We start from the raw sequence: 24,700 nt of genomic DNA on the forward strand, positions 1-24,700 counted from the left end.
TACAGACCATGGGGTCACAAAGAGTCAGACACAACTGAATGACTAACACTTTGACTTTTTTCATATGTATAACTGATTTACTTTGTTGTCCAGCAGAAACTAACACGACATTCTAAAGCAACTATACTCCAATAAAAATTAATTTATTGAACTGGTTGACATTTTAATATAGAGGAAGGGACACCCAACTCATCTGGGGAAAACTGAAAGGTGATCTTCAGGAAGCGCTTTCAGACATGGTGGAACTTTACTTAGGCCCTGTAAGATGATGGGAAGTTGGTGACACCGCAACCTCCCAGGGAAAGGAAACACTGTAAACAGAAGCAGAGAAGTGGGAGAGAAAGCATGGCCTGTTTCAGGATCTTCAGTTAGGTGATGGAGAAAATGTGGTGTGTTTCAGGGTCTGTGATGCTGTGATCCGTTGTCACGAGGGTCATTGTAATTGATGGTGATGGCCCTTTGCTCCTCCTGAGGGCATCCAGCGCCCCAGAATGCCATCTGATGGGGATTTGGGAACTACCCAGTCCTTCTCAGCTGCTCAGACCCTCTTACTTGTCCTGGAGCCTGACTACATGCCTGCTTACTCATGGGAGAGTAAGCAGGTATAGAGTGACATATTAAGATTTGTCTTGGAAAATCCTCTGGGCAACAGTATGGAAGGACCAGAGAATGGCAAGCTAAAGCCGCCAAGGATTAAATCTAGTGCCTTACCCACTTGGCAGTGGTTCAGTCCTGAAAGACTGCACAGATCCACTGTACTTACCTTTTCCAGGTCAGCAACTGCTGTTTTTAGACTATTTTCATATTTCATGGTCCCAGACTCTTTGCCGCTTTTTTTTACTTTCCTATGTATATGCCCCAGCTTGCTTGAGTCCTTCTTATTCTGGTATTTAAGAGTGGAACACAGTTTTCTGGTTTTTTTCAGAATCATAACAAATTAGAAAGGACATGTGCCTCTCTTTTACAGAATATAATATTGTTGATGCATTTATTATTCCAACCTTCTGTGTTTATGAATACTAACTTTCAATACTGACTTTACAAAAAAATTAAGATCTTTTCTGATCTATTTGACCCTCCCCCTCCTCAGATCTCACTATAGGACCTCTCCTGTGAAGCCTGACTCAATAATATTTAGTGAATCGGCTGAATAAACTTTTTTGAATCTCTTACTCAAACTTTAATGAACCTCTTTCTGCCCTCAATGGAAATAGGTGGTCTGAATTATCATATGTACCTGAAAGTAGGAATAAACAGACATGAACATCTTAAGAATTAGAAATTTTTATTTAGTATAAAATATATTTGGCCAGATTTTACTGATGTGTCACTTAAGTATAAATATGGACACTTTGGAAATTGCACTTTCTCAGCACTGCTACTTGAAGAATTTTTTTAAAAAGGTTAAATGTCTGTAATTTCTAGAAGTTAACAGCCGGCTAAAAGGATATTTTCACTTAATCATTTAATAGAATATAGTGGAAATAATTATTATTTAAAGCCCAAGTTTTGTAACGACTTCAGCATTTGGGGAGTAAGGCAGTTGAAGGGAAAAAAATTTACTTCAATGGGAAGCAATCTTTTTTAAAGAAAATTTAATCTTCTTGCTATATTTTTCATTTAGTACAACTGGAAGGGGAAGAGGAAAATAAAACTAGAAATCTCAGAGCAGTTAAAAGGCAAGGCTTTCTGTTTAATGAGCCTGCCAGCATGCAGGTCAGCCTGGAGGGTGGAGAGCTAAAGCATTCTTTGAAAAGACAAAGGTGTATGTACGGTAGGCAGAGTAATACCCCCCTCAAAGATATCCAGATCTGAATATGTGGAATCTGTGAATGTTACTTGGCAAAAGGGACTTTGCAGATGTGATTAAGAATCTTGAGATGGGGGGATTATCCTGAATTATCTGGATGGGTCCAGTGTAATCAAAGTGCAGCATTTCAGCATGAGGCCATGCATAACATCAGATGGTTAAAACTTGCCATCATGTTTAATTTTAAATAACAAAGTCAAACTAAAGGTGGTAGACAAAATTTGGGCCCCCATGACCTTCACCTGCTCTGTCATATTCATGAATATGTTACATTACATAGCCAAAGAGACTGTGCAGATGTAACTAAGGTGGTTAATCAATTGATGCTAAAATAGGGAGATTATTCCGGGATTAGCTAGGTGGATACAGTGTAATCACAAACTCTTAAATACAGAGCTTTCTCCCAGTTGAGGATTAAAAAGGAAGTTAGATAGGTGGAAATCAGAGAAATTTGAAGTATGAGCAGAATTCAACACATATTGCTGGCTTAAATATACACAGGACCACATGTCAAGGAGATCAGGACCACCACACTACAGCTACAGCAAATTGAACTCTTCCCACAACCTGAATGAGCTTGATTCTTCCCCAGAACCTCCTGAAGGGAATGAAGTTCTGTCAGCACCATGATTTTGGTCTCGTGAGATCCTAAGCAGTAAATCCAGCTGACAAACGCCATAAGTTTCTGATCTCCAAGAATTGTGCGATAACAAAAGAGTGTTGTTTTAAGCTGCTAATTCTGTAATAGTTTGTTATGCAGAAATAGGAAATGAATGCAGTGTTAGTGTATGAATCTGAACCCCATATCATGTAAGAATAAGATTGAACTCGATGTTGCTGTGTGTGTGTATGTGTGTGCACATCTTTTCTGCCCCGTGGAACACATGGCCAGGAGCCCTGCATGAACTTCCAATTATGTTAGGTCTTGACACAGTTTTCAAACATGTATCTGCACAGTCTAATAAAAGAATTGCTGGTGGCGTGGCTGGACAGCAGCAAACCCTTACAATTTCTGTCAACACGCCAAGTAAAGGATACTTGAGGAAGGAAGGTGAGTCTGGTCGTTATCTAAAAACCTGCCAATGAGCCCTCTTACCAGGTTCAGTAGAATGGCAGCATGGAAACTTGCAGGGGGGGTTGGCAGCTCGGAAGAGCGTCCTAAAGGTGATAGTGGAGCACTCTTCCAAAAAAGGCTGCATCCTGGTGACTCAAAGCTCGTTTCTGTGAACATCGAAGACTCTGTATTGAAAAGTGGTTCAGAAGAGTGACACTGAATTTGAAGCAATTTTAGAAATGTCTTGGTCAATTTCTTTGCTCGTAAGTTTTCCTTCTATATATAATCAACTTACATAGTTAAAATTTTCCTTCAAGAGTGGCATATGATAAAATGTATGTCTAACCTAAAAGATCTCTAAAGTAAGATGAAAATATTAATATTTTAAGTGAAAAGAATACATTGACTCATTGCAGCATTTTTTGTCTTCTTTCAGTGGTTCAAAAATAACAGTGCATTTTACAATTGATTTATTGCAGATTCAATGAAATAGTATGGCCCCTTCACATGTTTTTCTTGTGGCTTTTCTATCCCTTAACTTATCTACATCTACGCCCTGAGGGTACAACTCAACTTTAAGAAGTATCTTGGAGACTTTTAGGGTTTATTTCATTTCTCAGATTGGATAGCCCTATGATTCTTTTCAACACTAGTTTTCTGCATTGCATTTTTTGGGTCAAAATACTGAAACTCAAGTTTCAATGCCTTATTGATTTTTTTTTTCTTTTCCTTTTCAATTTTATGTGGAATCTAGTTTTATAAATAAATTTTTTTCCTTGTAGCACTCCTCACTTCTCTGTAACCCATTCTTTTAGGCTTCCATCCCAAATCTGATCTTTTGAGAGGCAAGAAGGAACTGACTTCCATGAGATGTGACTATAATGAGACAAAACTATAGGATGAGCTCTAGCCTTGGGTCAAGTATTTGTAAACAAGACTCCTTGAGATGTTCTTTGTTTTCGTCCAGCAGCAGTGACATTTTCAGGAATAAACTTGGAATAGACTGTGTTAGCCTGGAGAGACTACGTATGATGAGGATTTTGTTTATCACAATTTACTGCGATTGTGTCTTACAGTCATAGTGTACATTTTATAACTCTGACATGAACCTGGCCCAGGTGAGGTGATCTCCAGCAGTTGTCTAGATTATGAATATGATTTTGGGCTTGTGCTTCCAGGAAGTGTGATGTGACTCATCCCTGCTGCGACATTGCCACCGAAAAGCACGCCATCCCGATGATGCTCTGGGGAATTAGAAATTCTGCACCTGCCATGGACAATGTTGCTAATATCTTTACCGTAAATCCTAACTGTGCCAATTTCACTGTGTATCCCCTAGCTTGTGAATTTCAACCTTTTCATCACAACCTACAGCAAAAGTAAACATTTTATATCGAAACCTAGTTAATGTATATAAAGATATACACAAATGCACACACACATATATCTAAAACATGTTTCTTGAAACTATACTTACCTTTACTATTTATGTAACTTCTGATTTAGTCTATTTAAAAAAAAAAAACCCACCTGCTGTCTGAACCCACAGAATTAATTTCATCATCCATTATATTGCTGTGACCCACAACACAACTTTAGACATTTAAGACATTTTTGATTAACACTTGCAGTGTGTGTGGCCTCAATCAGTGCCTATGCTGGTTATTTTAAAATATAAGCGTTGTGTGAAACTGATTTTCCCAAACATTTCAGAACTTCTTCACTCAAATACATTTTGTTGTTGTTATTGAGTCACTAAGTCGTTCCCGACTCTTTGCAATCCTGTGGACTGCAGAACGCCAGGCTTCCCTGTCCTTCACTGTCCCCCAGAGTTTGCTGAAATTCATGTCCAATGAGCTGGTGATGCTCTCTAACCATCTCATCCTCTGCTGCCCTCTTCTCCTCTTGCCTTCAATCTTTTCCTGCGTCAGGGTCTTTCCAGTGAGTCAGCTCTTTGTATCCAGTGGGCAAAGTATTGGAGCTTCAGCTTCAGCATCCGTCCTTCCAATGAATATTCAGGACTGATTTCCTTTAGGGTTGACTGGTTTGATCTCCTTGCTGTCCAAGGGACTCAAGAATACTTTGCAGCACAATTCAAAAGCATCAATTCTTCGGTGCCCAGCCTTCTTTATGGTCCAGTTTTCACATCTGTACATGAATACTAGAAAAATCATCTGTATATGTCTACTAGAAAGCCAAAAACTACTAGAAAAAAAGCTTTGACTATATGGACCTTTGTCGACAAAGTGATGTCTTTGCTTTTCAATATGCTGTCTAGGTTTGTCATAGCTTTCCTTCCAAGGAGTAAATGTCTTTCAATTCCATGGCTACAGTCACTGTTCACAGTGATTTTGGAGCCCAAGAAAATAAAATCTGTCACTGCTTCTGTGTTTTTCACCTTCTATTTGCCATGAAGTGATGAGACCAGATGCCATGATCTTAGTTTTTTTAATGTAGAGGTTTAAGTCAGCTTTTTCACTCAAATACATATTGTACTTGGAATTAGGCACCTTGGGGAGGATTTGTTTGAGGTAGATACATTTTCATCTTTTTACTTTAACCTGTTTGTGTCTTTGAACCTAAAGTATGTCTCTAATAAACAGCATATAGTTGTTATATGGGCTCATGTTATTGTATCTGTTCTGCCAATCTTTGCCTTTTGTTTGGGGTGTTTAATTCATTTATATTTAAAATGATTACTTATAAAGTAGAATTTACATCTACCTTTTTTGTTATTTGTTTTCTACATGTCTTAAGTCTCTTTGTCCCTCTGTTTCTTCATTTCTGCCTTCTTTTGTAGTATCAGCTTTTAATGGGCCATCTAAATTATCTTGTCATTTCTTTTATTATTTTTTTCAATGATTTCCTTAGTGATTGCCCTGGGGATTGCAATTAACATCTTAACTTGTAACTGTCTAATTTGGATTAATACCAACTTAATATTGTAGCGCAAGAAAAGTTACTCATATAGTTCCCACCCTTGTGTTATTGTTGTCTTAAAAATTGTAGTTTTTACATTATAACCCCATAAATAATCATTATGCAGTTATCTTTTAAATGAGATAGGAGGGGGGAAAAAGGTTACAAACAAAAAATACACCTATGCTATCTTTTGTGTTTACTATAGAGTTACCTTTTTCAGTGCTCTTTACTTCTTCATGTGGGTTTAGATTACTCTCTCAATTCAGTTCAGTTCAGTCACTCAGTCGTGTCTGACTCTTTGCAATCCCATGAATCGCAGCACGCCAGGCCTCCCTGTCCATCACCAACTCCCGGAGTTCACTCAGAGTCGCGTCCATCGAGTCCGTGATGCCATCCAGCCATCTCATCCTCGGTCGTCCCCTTCTCCTCCTGCCCCCAATCCCTCCCAGCATCAAAGTCTTTTCCAATGAGTCAACTCTTCGCATGAGGTGGCCAAAGTACTGGAGTTTCAGCTTTAGCATCATTCCTTCCAAAGAAATCCCAGGGCTGATCTTCTTCAGAATGGACTGGTTGGATCTCCTTGCAGTCCAAGGAACTCTCAAGAGTCTTCTCCAACACCACAGGTCAAAAGCATCAATTCTTCGGCGCTTAGCCTTCTTCACAGTCCAACTCTCACATCCATACATGACCACTGGAAAACCATAGCCTTAACTAGATGGACCTTAGTCGGCAAAGTAATATCTCTGCTTTTGAATATGCTACCTAGGTTGGTCATAACTCTTCTTCCAAGGAGTAAGCGTCTTTTAATTTCATGGCTACAGTCACACTCTGCAGTGATTTTGGAGCCCAAAAAATAAAGTCTGACACTGTCTCCACTGTTTCTCCATCTATTTCCCATGGAGTGATGGGACTGGATGCCATGATCTTCATCTCTCGTGTTCTTTAATTTCAGCCTGAATGACAACCTTTAGTATTTCTTCTAGGGCATGTCTGCTGGTAATGAATCTTCTCAGTTCTTGTTTATTTGAAAATGTCTCAACCTCTCCTTTATTTTTAAAGTATAATTTTGCTGGATATACAGTTCCTCCTTAATGGTCTTTCTCTTTGAGCACGTTGACTGTGTCATTCAGCTGCATTCTGGCTTCCATTAGTTTTCAGTAGTCTGTTAATGTTATGTCTAGGTGTGGATCCTTGTGAGTTTATCTTACTTGGATTTTGTTGAGATCCTTAAATGTATAGATTAATGTTTCTTTTGGTCAATACCAAAATCAGATTGAATATATTCTTCACAGCCAAAGAAGGAGAAGTTCTATACAGTCAGCAAAAACAAGACCGGGAGCTGACTATGGCTCAGATCATGAACTTCTTATTGCCAAATTCAAACTTAAATTGAAAAAATTAGGGAAAACCACTAGACTATTCATGTATGACCTAAATCAAAGCCCTTGAGATTGTACAGTGGAAGTGATAGATTCAAGAGATTAGATCTGATAGAGTGCCTGAAGAACTATGGACGGAGGTTCATGACATTGTACAGGAGGCAGGAATCAAGACCATCGCTAAGGAAAAGAAATACAAAAAGGCAAAATGGTTGTCTGACGAGGCCTTACAAATAGCTGTGAATAGAAGAAGTGAAAGACAAAGGAGAAAAGGAAAGATATACCCATTTGAATACAGAGTTCCAAAGAATAGCAAGGAGAGATAAGAAAGCCTTCCTCAGCAATCAATGCAAAGAAATAGAGTAAAGCAATACAATGGGAAAGACTAGAGATCTCTTCAAGAAAATTAGAGATACCAAGGAAAAATTTCATGCAAAGATGGGCACAATATAAGACAGAAATGGTATGGACTTAACAGAAGCAGAAGATATTAAGAAGAGGTGGCAAGAATAGACAGAAGAACTATACAAAAAAGATCTTCACGACTCAGATAATCATGATGTTGTGATCACTCACCTAGAGCCAGACATCCTGGAATGTGAAGTCAAGTGGGGCTTAGGAAGCATCACTACAAACCAAGCTAGTAGAGATGATGGAATTTTAGTTGAGCTATTTGAAATCCTAAAAGATGATTCTGTGAAAGTGCTGCGCTCAGTATGCCAGCAAATTTGGAAAACTCAGCAGTGGCCATGGAATTGGAAAAGATCAGTTTTCATTCCAACCCAAAGAAAGAATGCCAAAGAATGCTTAAACTACCGCTCAATTGCACTCATCTCACACGCTAGCAAAGTAATGCTCAAAATTCTCCAAGCCAGGCTTCAACAATACGTGAACCGTGAACTTCCAGATGTTCAAGCTGGTTTTAGAAAAGGCAGAGGAACCAGAGATCAAATTGCCAACATCCGCTGGATCATCAAAAAAGCAAGAGAGTTCCAGGAAAACATCTACTTCTGCTTTATTGACTATGCCAAAGCCTTTGGCTGTGTGGATCACAACAAACTGTGGAAAATTCTGAAAGAGATGGGAATACCAGACCACCTGACCTACCTTTTGAGAAATCCGTATGCAGGTCAGGAAGCAACAGTTAGAACCGTACATCGAACAATGGACTGGTTCCAAATAGGGAAAGGAGTATGTCAAGGCTGTATATTGTCACCCTGCTTATTTAACTTATATGCAGAGTACATCATGAGAAATGCCAGGCTAGATGAAGCACAGGCTGGAATCAAGATTGTTGGGAGAAATATTAATAGCCTCAAATATGCACATGATACCACCCTTATGGGAGAAAGCAAAGAAGAACTAAAGAGGCTCCTGATGAAAGTGAAAGAGGAGAGTGAAAAATTTGGCTTAAAACTCAACATTCAGAAAACTAAGATCATGGCATGTGGTCCCATCACTTCATGGGAAATAAATGGGGAAACAGTGGAGACAGTGTCAGACTTTATTTTGGGGGACTCCAAAATCACTGCAGATGGTGACTGCAGCCATGAAATTAAAAGACACATGCTCCAGAAAAGTTATGCCCAACCTAGACAGCATATTCAAAAGCAGAGACATTACTTTGCCAACAAAGGTCCATCTAGTCAAAGCTATGGTTTTTCCAATAGTCATGTATGGATTGAGAATTGGACTATAAACAGAGCTGAGCCCCAAAGAATTGATGTTTTTGAACTGTGGTGTTGGAGAAGACTCTTGAGAGTCCCTTGGACTTCAAGGAGATCCATCCTAAAGGAGATCAGTCCTGGGTGTGCATTGGAAGGACTGATGCTGAAGCTGAAACTCCAATCCTTTGGTCACCTGCTACAAAGAACTGACCCATTTAAAAGACCCTGATGCTGGGAAAGATTGAGGGCAGGAGGAGAAGGGGACGACAGGATGAGATGGTTGGATGGCATTACTGACTCAAAGGACATGAGTTTGAGTAAACTCCAAGGGTTGGCAATGGACAGGGAGGCCTGGCATGCTGCAGTCCATGGGTCACAAAGAGTCGGGCACAACTGAGCAACTGAACTGAACTGACTGAATGTTTATTTTAGTCAAATATGTGATATTTTCTCCTTTGTTACTTCAAATATCTTTTCTTCTCCTTTTCTTGTCTCCTCTCTGTCTGAGACTTCCATTATCCATATGTTTATGTGCTTAAAAGTTGCTAAGACTCTTTTCTTTCATTCTTTTTTCTTTCTGTTCCTCAGACCAGATACTCTCTATCTTCAATTAACTTATCTTCAAGTTCTTTTGGCTTCTCATACCTCCTGTTCATCCCTCTTAGTGAATTTTTATTTCAATTATTATAATTTTCAATTCCAGAATTTTTTATTTGGTTCCTTTTATGATTTTCATCTCTTTATTAATATTATCTATTTGGTGAGACATTTTTCTCATGTTTTTCTTTAGGCTCTTTTTTGGGGGGGCAGGTTGGAGTATGGTTTCCTTTAGTATTTTGAACACATTTATATCAGCCAATTTAAAGTCTTTGTCTGGTAAGTCCAACATCTGGGCTTACTTGAGGCAGTTTCTGTTGATTGCTTTTTTTCCTGTTTATTTTTTTTATTTCTCTCTCTCAGTTTAAAATGGAATAGTTTAAATGAATACTGGAAATAATATCAGCTCCTGACTCATTCCATCCAGGCTTTGCTGTTGTTTATATTTGTTTCTGTTATTGTTGTTTACTGGCTTTCTTGAACTATCTTTGTTGTGTGTGGCAACTGAATTCTCTCCTTAGTTAGCTCAGTTGTCAGCTAATGACTGGGTTGAATTTCCTTAAAAAAAAAAAAAAAAAGAACCAATAAGTCTTCCAGCCTTGCTGAGGGATCTGTGTGCATGTGTGGGGTACCTTCAATTCTCTGACAGGAAGTTTACTTAGCTTTCACTTTCTGCTTTCACAGAACTTCAAGGTCAACCAGAGGTGGGAGTTTAGGACTTTCTCTGGTCTTTTCTGAGCATACATTCAACTCTATATTTCCAGGAATGTGTCAGAACTTTGCAAATCTCCCTAGTAACATCTTATTCCCATACTTCTTCTTTTAAGTTTTCTGGTCAGCTTCTTGTTAGCTGTAAGTGTTTCTCTGCCAAAAGCAGTTGTGATATTAAACAACTGCTGCCATTTCCCCCCCCCCCCCCCAACGAATGCTTTGGGATAAAGGGTGTTCTTAGTGAGCAAGCTCAAAGTCAGGTCAAATAAAGAAAAGCTTTATGAGTGGAGGTTTCCATGGAGCTGCCAAATAGGTCAAATAATAACAATTCTCTAGGGGTGTGACTTTTGGGGAGCTCCAAACCCATTGTTCCTCCGCCAGTGGCTACTTGGCAACTGGTTTTCACAGCTAGCGTGATTATGAGTCTGTTGGTTTTCACCACTACCCCAGAGCTTGAGATAGGGAGATGAGAATAAGGTAAGTTAAAATAACACGCAACTTGCTGTCCTTATAGAGATTCAACTGTTTTTCTTGAATGAACACTCTTTGGATTTTTGTAAGCCTCTCTTTAATTTCCTCAGTTTTCAAAAAGTTGATTTTGACCATTTTTTGCTAGCATTCTCATTCTTTTATGGAGGGACAAACTTTTGTAGGCTTTACCAATTTGGAAAGTCTCTCTGTTCTACTTACCTTCTTTGAAACTTCTTGATTACCTAGAGTAGTAGGTTAGACAAACTTACACACTGATGTAAGACAGAATACTTCTATAGTATATCATGACTATATTCTCTTTTACTTTCTTGTTCGTGGATCTTCTTTCTTTAACTGCACCTCTGCTAGGAAGCATGTGATGGGTGTTTTGTAGGAATAAAAATGTGATACTTATTCTATTTTCAAGGAATGAAGAAAATCTTTAAAATATTAAACATTAAAATAGCATCATCACCATCATAACCAATCATCTTTGAAATGTAAGATTTGTGTTGTTGTGTAACTTCCTATAAATGAGAACCTTAGGATATTCTTTTTTTAATTTTTATTTTTACTTTATTTTGCTTTACAATACTGTATTGGTTTTGCCATACATTGACATGAATCAGCCAGGGGTGTACATGAGTTCCCAATCCTGAACCCCCCTCCCACCTCCCACCCCATATCATCTCTCTGGATCATCCCCATGCACCAGCCCCAAGCATCCTGTATCCTGTATCGAACATAGACTGTCAATTCGTTTCTTACCTGATAGTATACATGTTTCAATGCCATTCTCCCAAATCATCCCACCCTCTCCCTCTCCCACAGAGTCTAAAAGTCTGTTCTTTTTGATTGTCCATCATCTGATAAATTCAGGGCTGCTGAAACTTATGCCAATATTTAATGTTGCTAGTTGAAAAGTAAAAGATCCAGATGGCCCAACTCCCTTTTGATTGTGTAACAAGGAAGTGGATCAGTAGCTCAGTCTTCCAGGTACCAGCAACTGAGCTCTGAGGCTTCCACTTGGTGCCAAGGCTGCTTATTTATCAGGAAGCTCCATTGTTAGAGTCATCTAGTTATATCCAACCTCCTTTTCCCACAAAATATAGAGAATGTTATATGGATGGAGTGTTGACACTGGAACAATTTATGCCTGACCTGATGCTTTTGAACTGTGGTGTTGAAGAAGATTCTTGAGAGTCCCTTGGACTGCAAGGAAATACAGTCAGTCCATCCTAAAGGAGATCAGTCCTGGGTGTTCACTGGAAGGACTGATATTGAGGCTATAACTCCAGTGCTTTGGCCACCTGATGCAAAAAGCTGACTCATTTGAAAAGACCCTGATGCTGGGAAAAATTGAAGGCAGGAGGAGAAGGGGACGACAGAGGATGAGATGGTTGGATGTCATTACTGACTCAAAGGACATGAGTTTGAGTAAACTCCAGGAGTTGGCAATGGATAGGGAGGCCTGGTGTGCTGCGGTTCATGGGGGTCACAAAGAATTGGACATGACTGAGCAACTGAACTGTGCAGGGATAATATCACTTTGATATTTCTGGGCTTATATGGCCCCAAATCCCCCTCCCCAAATATAACCCTATTTTATAAATAACCTCCATGGCAGTAGTAATGTATGTGTCTATACCCCATTTGCATAATACTAATTATAATAATCAAACATCAGTGAGGGAGAGGCCATATTTCTAATAAACTTTTGTGTCTTCCAAAAATCTTAGGAAACTCAAGGAGACATTTCCCAAACATCTAGCTTTCACTTCTCAAATATATTTTAGTTATTTTTTTCCTTTTTCCTGACTTAGAATATGAAGACTAAATGAAAGACAAACCTTCTCATTACCCTATGTATTTTGGATCAGTGGTCTTATCACTTTAGTAAGACTGTCACAGAGAAGGATAAAAGCTATAAAAACATTCCATGAAAACAAGGCACATGAAGAAGTACTGAGATCAAACATAAAATAGTAGCCTGTGCAGGTCAGCTGTCCCCTATATTGATGCCACACAGTAAACAGAATCATAGCAACTTGAAAGTTAATGATTGGTTTTTTTATGCTTTACTGTCTCATTTTTTTAGGTCTCTCATTTAACATGCCTTAGTTAATATTTTAACGCATTGAGTCCACTTCTTTCTTGCTGTGTAGACATATGCATAGGACTTGTGGGAAGATATGCTCTCAGTCCAGAGCAGACGGGTGGAGGTGCCCACAGGAGCCCCAAAGAGAGATGTGATAGGGCTACTTGACACACCGAGATGGATAGAATTTTAACTTTATCCTTTATTGTCAACAGTTTTACCAGCTAGCACATTTTTACTTCAGCACCCCTCCAAATCTGGCAACAATGCCACAGCCAAAAAAACAGTCACATCTTTCCTGTCCCAGTAGATAAACAGACTATACCTCACCTAGTGTTTTTAATAAATGAAGAATCTTTGGGCTACAAGGAACTAATAGTGAGAGCTTTCTATGTGCTATGCATTATTCAACATTACATTGTTGTATCCTCAAGACAACCCTGTAAAATGGGTTGTATTTCCCCTAATTTCTGTTATGGAAACTAACAGTCAGAGTTATTAAAATTTGATCTGTAGTCTCATAGCAAGGAAATGTTGGGCCAAAATACAAAGAAAAACAAAAAACAGAAACAACCCCCGAAAACCCAGATTCGCTCCGCTATGAAACCAAGCAGTTGTCACTACCTGATACTAAATTGTAAACGCCAACTACTCACAGTAATGCCATCTGACACCCAGCTGAGAGGTGCAAGATGCTTCCCAAAATGACACCAACTCCTTGGAGTGATAAATCTCATCATTCCCATTGTACAACTTGAGGAAATGAAGGGCAGGAAATGTGTTATTTGGTGTCCATGTCTTAATTTCTGATAACACAATACCTAAAATGAGAAATACAAGTGTAATGAAGTATCCTCAAGATGGACCATAATTAACAAGTTCAGGTCATGATAAAATTCAGAAGGTCTGCAACTTAGAGCATCTTCCTCTCCCACCACAGTATAACAACTGACAGGCTGGTTCTACTTGCTAATTAAGTTCTCTCCCATTACCTTTTATGTCTAAGACTTATTTGGTAACCTTCAAAGATATGCTGAGGGCAGTAGGAAATTATTAATGTCCTAGATCTAGGCATTTGAGATTCTCCTGCTGGGGTCCTAGCTTTGAGTTCAACTGATATTGACTTAGTTCCTTAATCTCCTAATTAAAAGACAACTTCAAATAATGTTGCACAGCTCGAAGCTTCAGGAAGGACCCAGAGATAGACAGGCTTACTTGAGAAGAAAAAATAAAGGCATTTCTCTTTGTGAACCAAAAGTTCAGACTGACCTCTGGTCAATGGAGCAAGATGGAAACTAGTACCAGGTACAAGGTGTAGATTAAAAATCAGTTTTTGTTTACAAAGCATAAAAAAGAAATTTCTGTCTGGAAGAGTTCTTGGTGTTCCTGATTCTTCGTCTCTCTGAATCCTACCCCCACTGTATAATACTCAGCCTATCAGAGGGCAACTGATAATCAATCATGACCCGAAAATAAGAAAACAGATTGTGTCTATGTTGAAACTTCTATTCCTTACCCAATGATCTATTTTTAGTTAATGGTCACAGTTGGTTTTTTTTAAATGATTGTTAACACGTCAAGGAGAGTGTGTTAGTTCAATCTTGCAAATGTTAAATTTGAGATGTCTGTGGATAACCAGGAGGAAATGTCCAGAAAGTGCTTAGATCATACGTAGGGAACTTAGGACTCAATGGGCTGCTGACATGTGTGTGGGAACCATAAGTATAAATGTGGTTGTGTTTGTGCATGGAACCACGCAATATAGAGGCTGCCTCTTCTATTAGAGCCGTAGTCATCACTTCTGCCATTTAGTCTAAGTTTTAGCTCTACCATTCATTACACCAGTACAGAAAACCTCACACTTCTAAAGCTTGAGTCCTGTTGTGGTTTTGTCTCAATTGCTTTTTCCTTCTTTCTCTGCCAGATGACTCTTACTTATCCTCCTTATAAGATCAGCTTATACTAACTTCCTTTGTGAAGCAGTTCTCAAATATCATTCCCAGCCTAGACAGAACTGATCCTTCTTTTCTCTCTTCCCAAAATGTCTTTACATCTTCATTTAGGGCATCACAATCCATTGTCATTGCTTGTGAGCTTCCTGAAGGTGGGGCCTCTTTAGTTTCTGTCTATATCTCCTTCTGTACAGGTAGGGGGAGGAGCTGAGGAGACCATATGTATACAGATGGGTTCCCATGTATCAATTCCCTTTTGTCAGAAAAAAAGAAAAGACCCTTATAGATCATTTCATTCAAGATTCACTTACGACTTTCCAGCATTTTGCAGCAGCCCAACTAATGGTCATTCTTGAAAGAGTGAAGTATCGGGAGCCTCTAGGAAAGACAAGTCCCATCACTTCATGGCTAATAGAAGGGGGAAAAGTGGAAACAGTGTCAGATTTTCATTTCTTGGGCTCCAAAGTCACTGTGGACAGTAACTGCAGCCATGAAATTAAAAGACGCTTGCTCCTTGGAAGAAAAGCTATGACAAACCTAGACAATGTATTAAAAAGCAGAGACATTACTTTACTGATAAAGGTCCATATAGTCAAAGCTATGGTTTTTCTAGTAGTCATGTACGGATGTGAGAGTTGGATTGTAAAGAAAGCTGAGCGCAGAAGAATTGATGCCTTTGAATTGTGCTGCAGAAGACTCTTGAGAGTCTCTTGGACTGTGGGGAGATCAAACCAGTCAATCCTAAAGGAAATCAGTCTTTCTGATTTTGAGAACAAAACCATCAATACAGACACAGTCTAATGATTAACATCATTTTATTCAGATATTTTGTCTTCTAATTTAGAGACTCATTTTGAGAATTAATTCTAAAAAATAGTCTTATATTTATTTTCATACAGTTTTCTATGTTTGAACCTTTAGCTGAGAGAGGTTTTTCAGACAATTAAACTTGGTGAAGTTCCTCATCCTGGGGTATTTTATTTGTCTGATTAGTTTTACTTGTATCGATTTCTCTCCTACGCTGCTTGGCACCTTGTCGACCTTGATGTTTATATTTACTCACTGGGCCTCATTTCAGGGACAGCCACATTTCAGGAATTATGTGTTCTGTGCAATAAGACAATTCTCTTTTATCCCTCCACGGTCAGTATGTTTCAGCTCATGAAGTTCTCTTTGAGTCAGTGTGAATCTCATACTTGGAATCAAGATACCACTGAGGAAGAGGAATCAAACTGTAGCTCTTTACAGGAAACTCACTTAAAAACCCAAGCTTCCTATGCACCTGGTCCTAGTAAAATATAAGCTAAAGGATTTCTTTACTATTTTCTTGTTACTTTAAACTAATCTTAATCTTAACTCTTTAAAGAGTTAAAATAACCTAACTGGTTATTTTGCAGTTATGCACATGGCAACTGAGATCCACTGAGCTACCACAATCTCATCTGCACTCACAGCCTATGGAGGAATCAAATTTTTGATGTGTTTCCAAACTGCAGTGAGTCTCCTTAGATTGATTGTGAAAGTGTTAGTGGCTTAGTCATGTCCAGCTGTTTGTGACCCACCAAGGATCAAACCCCAGTCCCTTGCATTGCTGGACTCCCTGGTGGCTCAGATGGGAAAGAGTCATCCTGCAATGCAGGAGACACAGGTTCAACCCTTGGGTTGGGAAGATCCCTTGGAGAAGAAAATGGCAACCCACTCCAATATTCCTGCCTGGAGAATTTCACGGATAGAGGAGCCTGGTGGACTACAGTCCATGGGGTTGCAAAGAGTCAGACAAGACTGAGTGACCGACAGTTTCACTTTCACTCTTGCTGTGCAGGCAGATTCTTTACCATCTGAACCGTCAGGGAAACCCTTAGATTGATTATGGCCCCAAATGACCTTCCTCAGTTCTCAGATCCGTGCTTAGCCTCCCCCAACCCCTACATATCTTTCTCATTTCCTTCCCTAGCTCATCCCCAAGGTCCCACCACAGCTCTTCTCACCACACTGTAGGTCAGCACTTTCTACACTGTTTCATCACAGAGGATGTAAAAAATAATTATGGTACACCAGCAGCACAGAATGAATCAACTGATCCATGAATCTCTGCAAGAAATGATCAGCATTCAGTCACACCCTTTTATAAACTGACAAATGACTTCATTAAATCAGATCCTTATATCAGGTCCATTTTCATGTTTCTTCCTGTTTTCTGCTTTCATTGTAGCACAATGTGAAATTTCACTTCTCATGGGCATAATAAACAAAATAAAACACGGACGTTTTTTGCTGTTCTTTTGCTTGTTTGAGAAAATAAAGAGCTTGTCTTCTCTTTGAAGTCCTCAGTCTTTTTACCTCTTTAATTTAGCCACCACCAGAGAAATTCACCTCTGTTTTTTATTAATGCTTTCATTTTCAGCTGGAGATCCATAAGGAATAAGTTTATGTGCAAGTAACATTTAATATGCAATAAGGACTGAATAACAAGCATCACAAATCCATGTTGAACTTATCAGACGCAGACCAACGGTCATTACAGATGAGATGTATTAATGATGGTAAATAATGTCTGCGCTTCCCTCTCATTCACATAACCAGTGGACACTCCATGCCAGTTCCTGGCATTCCCAGTACAGCACAAATTCCACACAGACACATTATTGCATAATAACAATGACTGGCTCAGATGGTAAAGCATCTCCCTACAATGTGGGAGACCCAGGTTCAATCCCTGGGTCAGGAAGATCTCCTGGAGAAGGAAATGGCAACCCACTCCAGTACTCTTGCCTGGAAAATCCCATGGACAGAGGAGCCTGGTAGGCTACAGGCCATGGGGTCGCAAAGAGTCGGACAGGACTGAGCGACTTCACTTTCACTTTCTATGTACAGAATTTAGTGTTTTTCTTTTGTACACTGCAGCTCAGATTAAAAAGTCAATAGAGTTATTATTCTTACTATAGTACATTCATTAACATCTTCAGGAACCCAGGGTTCCACGGAATGTACTTTGAAAAGCATTGCCCTGTACAGTTACATTCATTTACGTAATTTCAATTATTACTGGCCACGCCATAAACCTAACATCCTCCAGGAAATCTTCCTTGATGTTGCTAATTTGAACAGTACTCCAGTTTGTACTTCCTGCAGCTCCTGGCAGTGCTCAGTAGGTACAGGAGGAAGAAATGATGGAGGGGAGGGATGAAGTGGGGAATCTTTCTAATTCTTATGGCATTTGTGTAAATTTGACCTTTGTAGTGAAAGGGGCACAGAGGAAAGTTAACAAAATCATTTAACATAAAATTCCTTGTTAAAATCATACATGGATATATTTTAAATTATTAATGTCAAGGGTAGGGTTAAAACATTTCTCAGTAAGATTTTGTAAGTAGGAAATGTATTTTTGTTAAGAAATATACTCTGACACTACAAAAAATGGCTACAGAACACTAAGATGGAGTCTAGACACGCTCTTTTGCTACACTTCTGTAAATTTTCAATTTGTTTCTGAATTCTTCCTCACTCTTGGGTTTCATTTTCCCTAGTATCAAGCATCTAGTCTGCTCTGTTAAGAGGTGTGGGCTTAGGAGGGTGAGTGTAATTTATTATGCCGTGGCATTGGCATCTTATCATCAATTTTGGTCATTTCCGGATTATCTGTTCTACCTCTGCCTGCTTTGGAGGCTAAATAAAACCTAGAGTTGTCCTCTGGATCTTAAAGAATCTATCATTTCTACCCATGGAGCTGATTATTTTACAAGATAGCAGGTAAGTCATTTTGACGTAGCTGCTGCTAATTACCTTGCTATTGTTCTGTGACTAAAGTCACATGCCCCTTCTTAATGAGGATGGATAGTCCTGCTACGGGAGTACTTTTACAGGTTAGCTTTCAGGTAAACTGATGTTTTTCTCTTTTCTTTCTGCTTGCCTTGGTGTTCTGATAGTTTCAAAGAAAGCATGGAGAAATCATCGTACTCTGACTGGCTAATAAATAACAGTGTTGCCGAGCTGGTGGCTTCCACGGGCCTTCCAGTGAACATCAGTGATGCCTACCAGGATCCCCGCTTTGATGCCGAGGTAAGAGGAGGCCTCTGGTTGCAGTTTTAAGGTTCTCTTGTCACCCTGTGGATGCATTGCTGGCCAGAGCCCCAAAGGAACATCATGCAAATCCACAGCAACTCCTGAGCTGACTGGCAGTTCTTCTGAATCTTTCCCCTGTGATCTGACTTTCCACATCGCCTACTGCTGACTGACAGGCTTCCCTCATGGCTCAGCTGGTAAAGAATCCCCCTGCAAAAAAAAAAAAAAAAAGAATCCCCCTGCAATGCAGGAGACCCTGGTTCGATTCCTGGACTGGGAAGATCTGCTGGAGAAGGGATAGGATACCCACTCCAGTATTCTTGGACTTCCCTTGTGGCTCAGCTGGTAAAGAATCCACCTTCAATGCAGGAGACCCTGATTCGATTCCTGGGTTGGGAAGATCTCCTGGAGAAGGGAAAGGCTACCCACTCTAGTATTCTGGTCTGGAGAATTCCATGGGCTGTAAAATCAATGGGGTTGCAAAGAGTCGGACACAACTGAGTATAAATGCTGTGTTTGACAGGAAATCTTCCTTTCTCTACCCTGATTTGTGGCAAAATGGCTATATAGTTTCACTGCATATGTTTGACCCTGCCACTTACATTGTTCCATTTTACACACCTCTGAACTTTATATAATTGAATTTATACTGTATGTATTCTTCTGTGTCTTGCTTTTTCATTCCGTGTATGTTCCTCAGTCACATGCGTGTGTAATTCATTCATTCATTTTCACTGCTGCAAAGTATTCCACTGTATGAATCAGCATCATTTTTTAAATCCATTATGGTGTTGATGGACATTCGGATTCAGTGTTTCACTGTTAACGCACATAACTGTAAAGACACTCTTAACTCTCTAGCCTGGTGCTCTTTTTTACTATGAGGAACATTTTATATTAAACATGTAGTTAAACCCATGCAATTAAATATATTCAGGCACATTTTATATTAAACATAGTTTATGTTAAACAATGAAATGGTTAGTAATAAAAATGTGTATTAACATAATTATTTCCCAATAGATATTAGAACAGCTACCGTATTTTAAAAGATTGCTCCCAAGGAATGTACGTTGGCTTCTGTTACTGTTTAATGTTAATTACGTAGGCATGCATTGTGCTGATGTGCAAAATATATTAAGACAATGTAGATTCTGACTTGGCAGAAGTTTAATTCTAAGGTAGTATAGGGTATCATATAGATAAATTTACATGAACTCATAAAATGCCTCCGTGTGTGTGTGTGTGGTGTGTATTCAATAAATTAGGAGATTAAATTACTAGGTTACCAAGCTAAGGTCTGAATAGTAGCAGGAGTGTTATGGTGATGATGGTGATGAGATATGTGTTCCAGGCAAGGCTGAGAGCATGAGGAGTCTGGGAACAGAGATGAATTAACATAGCTGGAGGGTCGGGTAGATGAGGCGGGAGGAGAAAGCAGGGGCCAGATCATCCAGAGGCTTTGACAGACGTGCTAAGAAGTTTGAGTATTTATCATGGGCAAGGGGAATCAGTAGTCAAGTTATCAACACGGGAGAAGAAGGAGTTATACTTTAGAAAGATCACACTGGCTGCAGAACAGAGACTAGACCAGTAATGATAACTGAACATTTAACTGGAAGTGAGAGTTAGTCCTGGTTTCTCAGACTCCACTTTCACTTTTCACTTCCATGCATTGGAGAAGGAAATGGCAACCCACTCCAGTGTTCTTGCCTGGAAATCCCATGGACAGAGAAGCCTGACAGGCTACAGTCCATGGGGTCACAACGAGTCGGACATGACTGAGTGACTGAACATGGCATGGAAAGTTTCAGTTCCTGAAATTTATGTTTCTGTAGCTGCCCAGAATTCTCTTCCCCCAGGTCACATCTACTATGTATTCTCTATTTATTCTCCATCATCTAGCTGCGATGCCTGTATCTTGGACATCCTTTCGTGAGCTCCCTGCCTGGGTTGGGTGTCTCCAGTGTGCTCCCTTAGCCACCCCAATGCTAACCACCCTCTGGCTAGCTTCAGTTTCTGATACATTATTTCTGAGCTTTGAGATACCTTCCTTGGGAGAGTAGACAATCCAGAATTTCTTTAGGTCTCCTCCTGTAAAGAAAAACACCACCAACCTTGGTTCTGTGACTAGCAAAGCAGAAATGATTTACAGGTGTCAATATATGTGTTAACATTATGATTGGGTTAGGACTGATGTTATAAAATTTTGCCTTTTGCTGTGCTTCTTTCCTTCTTGATTTCAGAATGCTGAACAACAGATTTGTAAACACACAGTTTTATGAAGAAATGATCTCAGTATTCTATTATTAACATCAGTAGTACTGAACAAACTGAAAGGCTCACTATAGGAAAAAAACAGTTAATTGCCCATTCGTTACAAAGTCAACATATTATATTAGATAGTTAAGAGATGATGGTTGATTCTTACCCCAAATTATAGTGCCAAGTTTGGTATGGATTGCTATTATTCTGCTCTTAGCTTTGGACCAAAAGTCAAATTCTGGGGAAGCAAAAAGAGTCAACATATTTACACCATTTTAAAAGTTGGTTCATAAGGCATATGCAAAAGCATAATAAAACATGATGAAGCTTCCCAATAAAACATGATAGAGTCAATGCCCACTACCCAATTTAAGAGAAAGAACTCGATCATTGCTTCTGAATCCTTGTATTGGTCTTCCTTAGTTCAGTCTCCTTTATTTCCCACACGGAGGTAAACCATTATCCTAATTTGAATTTAACAATTTTTTGCTTTTATGTATAGTTTCACTGGGGCTTCCCAGTGGCTTTGTGATAAAAATCTGCCTGCCAGTGCAGGAGACATGAGTTCGATCTCTGGGTTGGGAAGATCCCCTGGAGAAGGAAATGGCAACCCACTCCAGTATTCGTGCCTGGGAAATCCCATGGACAGAGGAGCTTGGCAGGCTACAGTCCATGGGGTTGCGAAAGAGTTGGACACGACTTAGCAACTAAACAACGATAGTTTCATCATGTAGGTTTTATATATTGCATTTTTTATATGTTATTACATGTTTTGCACATCTGTGAACTTTATACGAATTGAATTATTCTGTATGTCTTCTTCTGTGGCTTGCTTTTTCAAATTCAGTATAAATTCCTGAATCAAGAGCCCTTGTACTTTGTTCATTTGTTTTCAGTGCTGGTAAGTGTTCCACTGTACGAATGTGTCGCTCCATCCACTATAGTGCTGGTGGACATTTGCATGATGTTACATGCATAACTGCATTCTTGGCCATTCCTGTCCATACCTCCAGGTACACACATGCAAGAGCTCTTCCAGCATCTGTACCTAGGAGAGTGAGCTGCTCAGTCTCAGGCTACAAGTATCTCCACCTTTAACAGGAGAATAAAAAGTTCTTGCCCAATCATTGCCCTTTTTCTTTTTGAAAAATAGCTTATGTAGCAAAAAATAATTAGTATCTCAAGAATGCTTCTTGCTAATACAATACAGTAAGCCTGAATATCCCATATCCTTATGTCTATGGGCAGACTCTTATCTCATCTCTTCCTGATTAGTGATTTACAGTCAATTTACATTTTCCTCCACACTTACAGCCCATTCCAATATAAGACAGCCTGCTCGCTCATTTACAAAAAAGAACAATTTGGGCTCTTGAGCAGAAATGCAACAGTTAGTTCTATGGGATTGAACATAAAAAATTCATGCTCTGATCCAGTAGTTAGAGGCAGTGATGTCTGAAGACAGTAAACTGTGGTAGGTTAAGTAGTGACCATTTTGTGAAATCACTTTCTTCCCTATGGTAAAATAAAGCAAGTACCTAGGCCACCATTGTTTCTTGGCCTTCCCCCTAAAAGGCTTTCGAGCTGCCGCACAACTAATACCAATTTTAAATGCAAATCTGGCAATATGTCATGATTTCTACATGTTCTCTTTGAGTGGTGCTGAAATTTAAAATTTCCTTATGTTTCCTTTCTCATGCAGAGGAGGAAAATTGGAAAAGAATTAATCAATGCGGATAGAGGTGAAAGAGAGTGAGAATTCTGCCTAAATAGATTTGTCCTACAAATGTATGTGTGTTATGGTGTATGTGTTATGTATCATACCAGGAAAAGAGAATTACTTATCTGCTTAGGCTTCCTCCCTTTTCAAGAATATTTTGTTTCACTGATCCGTGTCAACTGCTTGTGTTAATGATGAATGAAACAGAGCCACAGTGCTCTCCCCCAAGAGGCTGAGAGGCATGAGCCTTCTCCTTTATTTTATTTTATTTTATTTTTTAAATTTTATTTTAGTTTTTTATTTTTAAAATTTTTAAATCTTTAATTCTTACATGTGTTCCCAAACATGAACCCCCCTCCCACCTCCCTCCCCATAACATCTCTCTGGGTCATCCCCATGCACCAGCCCCAAGCATGCTGCATCCTGCGTCAGACATAGACTGGCGATTCAATTCTTACATGATAGTAAACATGTTAGAATGCCATTCTCCCAAATCATCCCACCCTCTCCCTCTCCCTCTGAGTCCAAAAGTCCGTTATACACATCTGTGTCTTTTTTCCTGTCTTGCATACAGGGTCGTCATTGCCATCTTCCTAAATTCCATATATATGTGTTAGTATACTGTATTGGTGTTTTTCTTTCTGGCTTACTTCACTCTGTATAATCGGCTCCAGTTTCATCCATCTCATCAGAACTGATTCAAATGAATTCTTTTTAACGGCTGAGTAATACTCCATTGTGTATATGTACCACAGCTTTCTTATCCATTCATCTGCTGATGGACATCTAGGTTGTTTCCATGTCCCGGCTATTATAAACAGTGCTGCGATGAACATTGGGGTACATGTGTCTCTTTCCATTCTGGTTTCCTTGGTGTGTATGCCCAGCAGTGGGATTGCTGGGTCATAAGGTAGTTCTATTTGCAATTTTTTAAGGAATCTCCACACTGTTCTCCATAGTGGCTGTACTAGTTTGCATTCCCACCAACAGTGTAGGAGGGTTCCCTTTTCTCCACACCCTCTCCAGCATTTATTGCTTGCAGATTTTTGGATCGCAGCCATTCTGACTGGTGTGAAGTGGTACCTCATTGTGGTTTTGATTTGCATTTCTCTAATAATGAGTGATGTTGAGCATCTTTTCATGTGTTTGTTAGCCATTCGTATGTCTTCTTTGGAGAAATGTCTATTTAGTTCTTTGGCCCATTTTTTGATTGGGTCGTTTATTTTTCTGGAGTTGAGCTGCATAAGTTGCTTGTATATTTTTGAGATTAGTTGTTTGTCAGTTGCTTCATTTGCTATTATTTTCTCCCATTCAAAAGGCTGTCTTTTCACCTTGCTTATATTTTCCTTTGTTGTGCAGAAGCTTTTAATTTTAATTAGATCCCATTTGTTTATTTTTGCTTTTATTTCCAGAATTCTGGGAGGTGGATCATAGAGGATCCTGCTGTGATTTATGTCTGAGAGTGTTTTGCCTATGTTCTCCTCTAGGAGTTTTATAGTTTCTGATCTTACATTTAGATCTTTAATCCATTTTGAGTTTATTTTTGTGTGCGGTGTTAGAAAGTGATCTAGTTTCATTCTTTTACAAGTGGTTGACCAGTTTTCCCAGCACCACTTGTTAAAGAGATTGTCTTTACTCCATTGTATATTCTTGCCTCCTTTGTCAAAGATAAGGTGTCCATATGTGTGTGAATTTATAAAGCCTGATGTAAGATGGTATAGATCATAACATAAAGACCATCAATTCAGATAATTTCTTTCATTAACATAGTATTTTCCCCAAGGTAAACAAATACTCAGGCAAAATGGAATTGTTTCACCCTTTCACTAAAGGTAATTCTAGGATTATCTTAGAGGTAGAGGGTACCTTTTAGAACTGTGCTCTCTTCTTGCAAAGGTTTGAGTCCTCTCTTCTTAAGTCTGGTACATGGGTCCATAGTTTTTCCCAATAATTACAATAAGTCATTGTTTATTGGTGGTAGAATATATAAGG

At 39.2% G+C, this 24,700-nt stretch overlaps 1 protein-coding gene across 1 annotated transcript in view; it reads left to right on the top strand.

Annotated features, from left to right (window-relative positions):
• PDE11A (phosphodiesterase 11A) overlaps positions 1-24,700 on the top strand; it is a 429,146-nt gene that overhangs the window by 193,782 nt on the left and 210,664 nt on the right. The window contains exon 6 of the mRNA XM_069577105.1: positions 18,588-18,720. Within this exon, the coding sequence (XP_069433206.1) occupies positions 18,588-18,720 (133 nt within the window). The remainder of the gene's footprint in view (positions 1-18,587; positions 18,721-24,700) is intronic.

Source organism: Ovis canadensis, chromosome 2 (assembly GCF_042477335.2).
Source record: "Ovis canadensis isolate MfBH-ARS-UI-01 breed Bighorn chromosome 2, ARS-UI_OviCan_v2, whole genome shotgun sequence".
Taxonomy (NCBI): domain Eukaryota; kingdom Metazoa; phylum Chordata; class Mammalia; order Artiodactyla; family Bovidae; genus Ovis; species Ovis canadensis.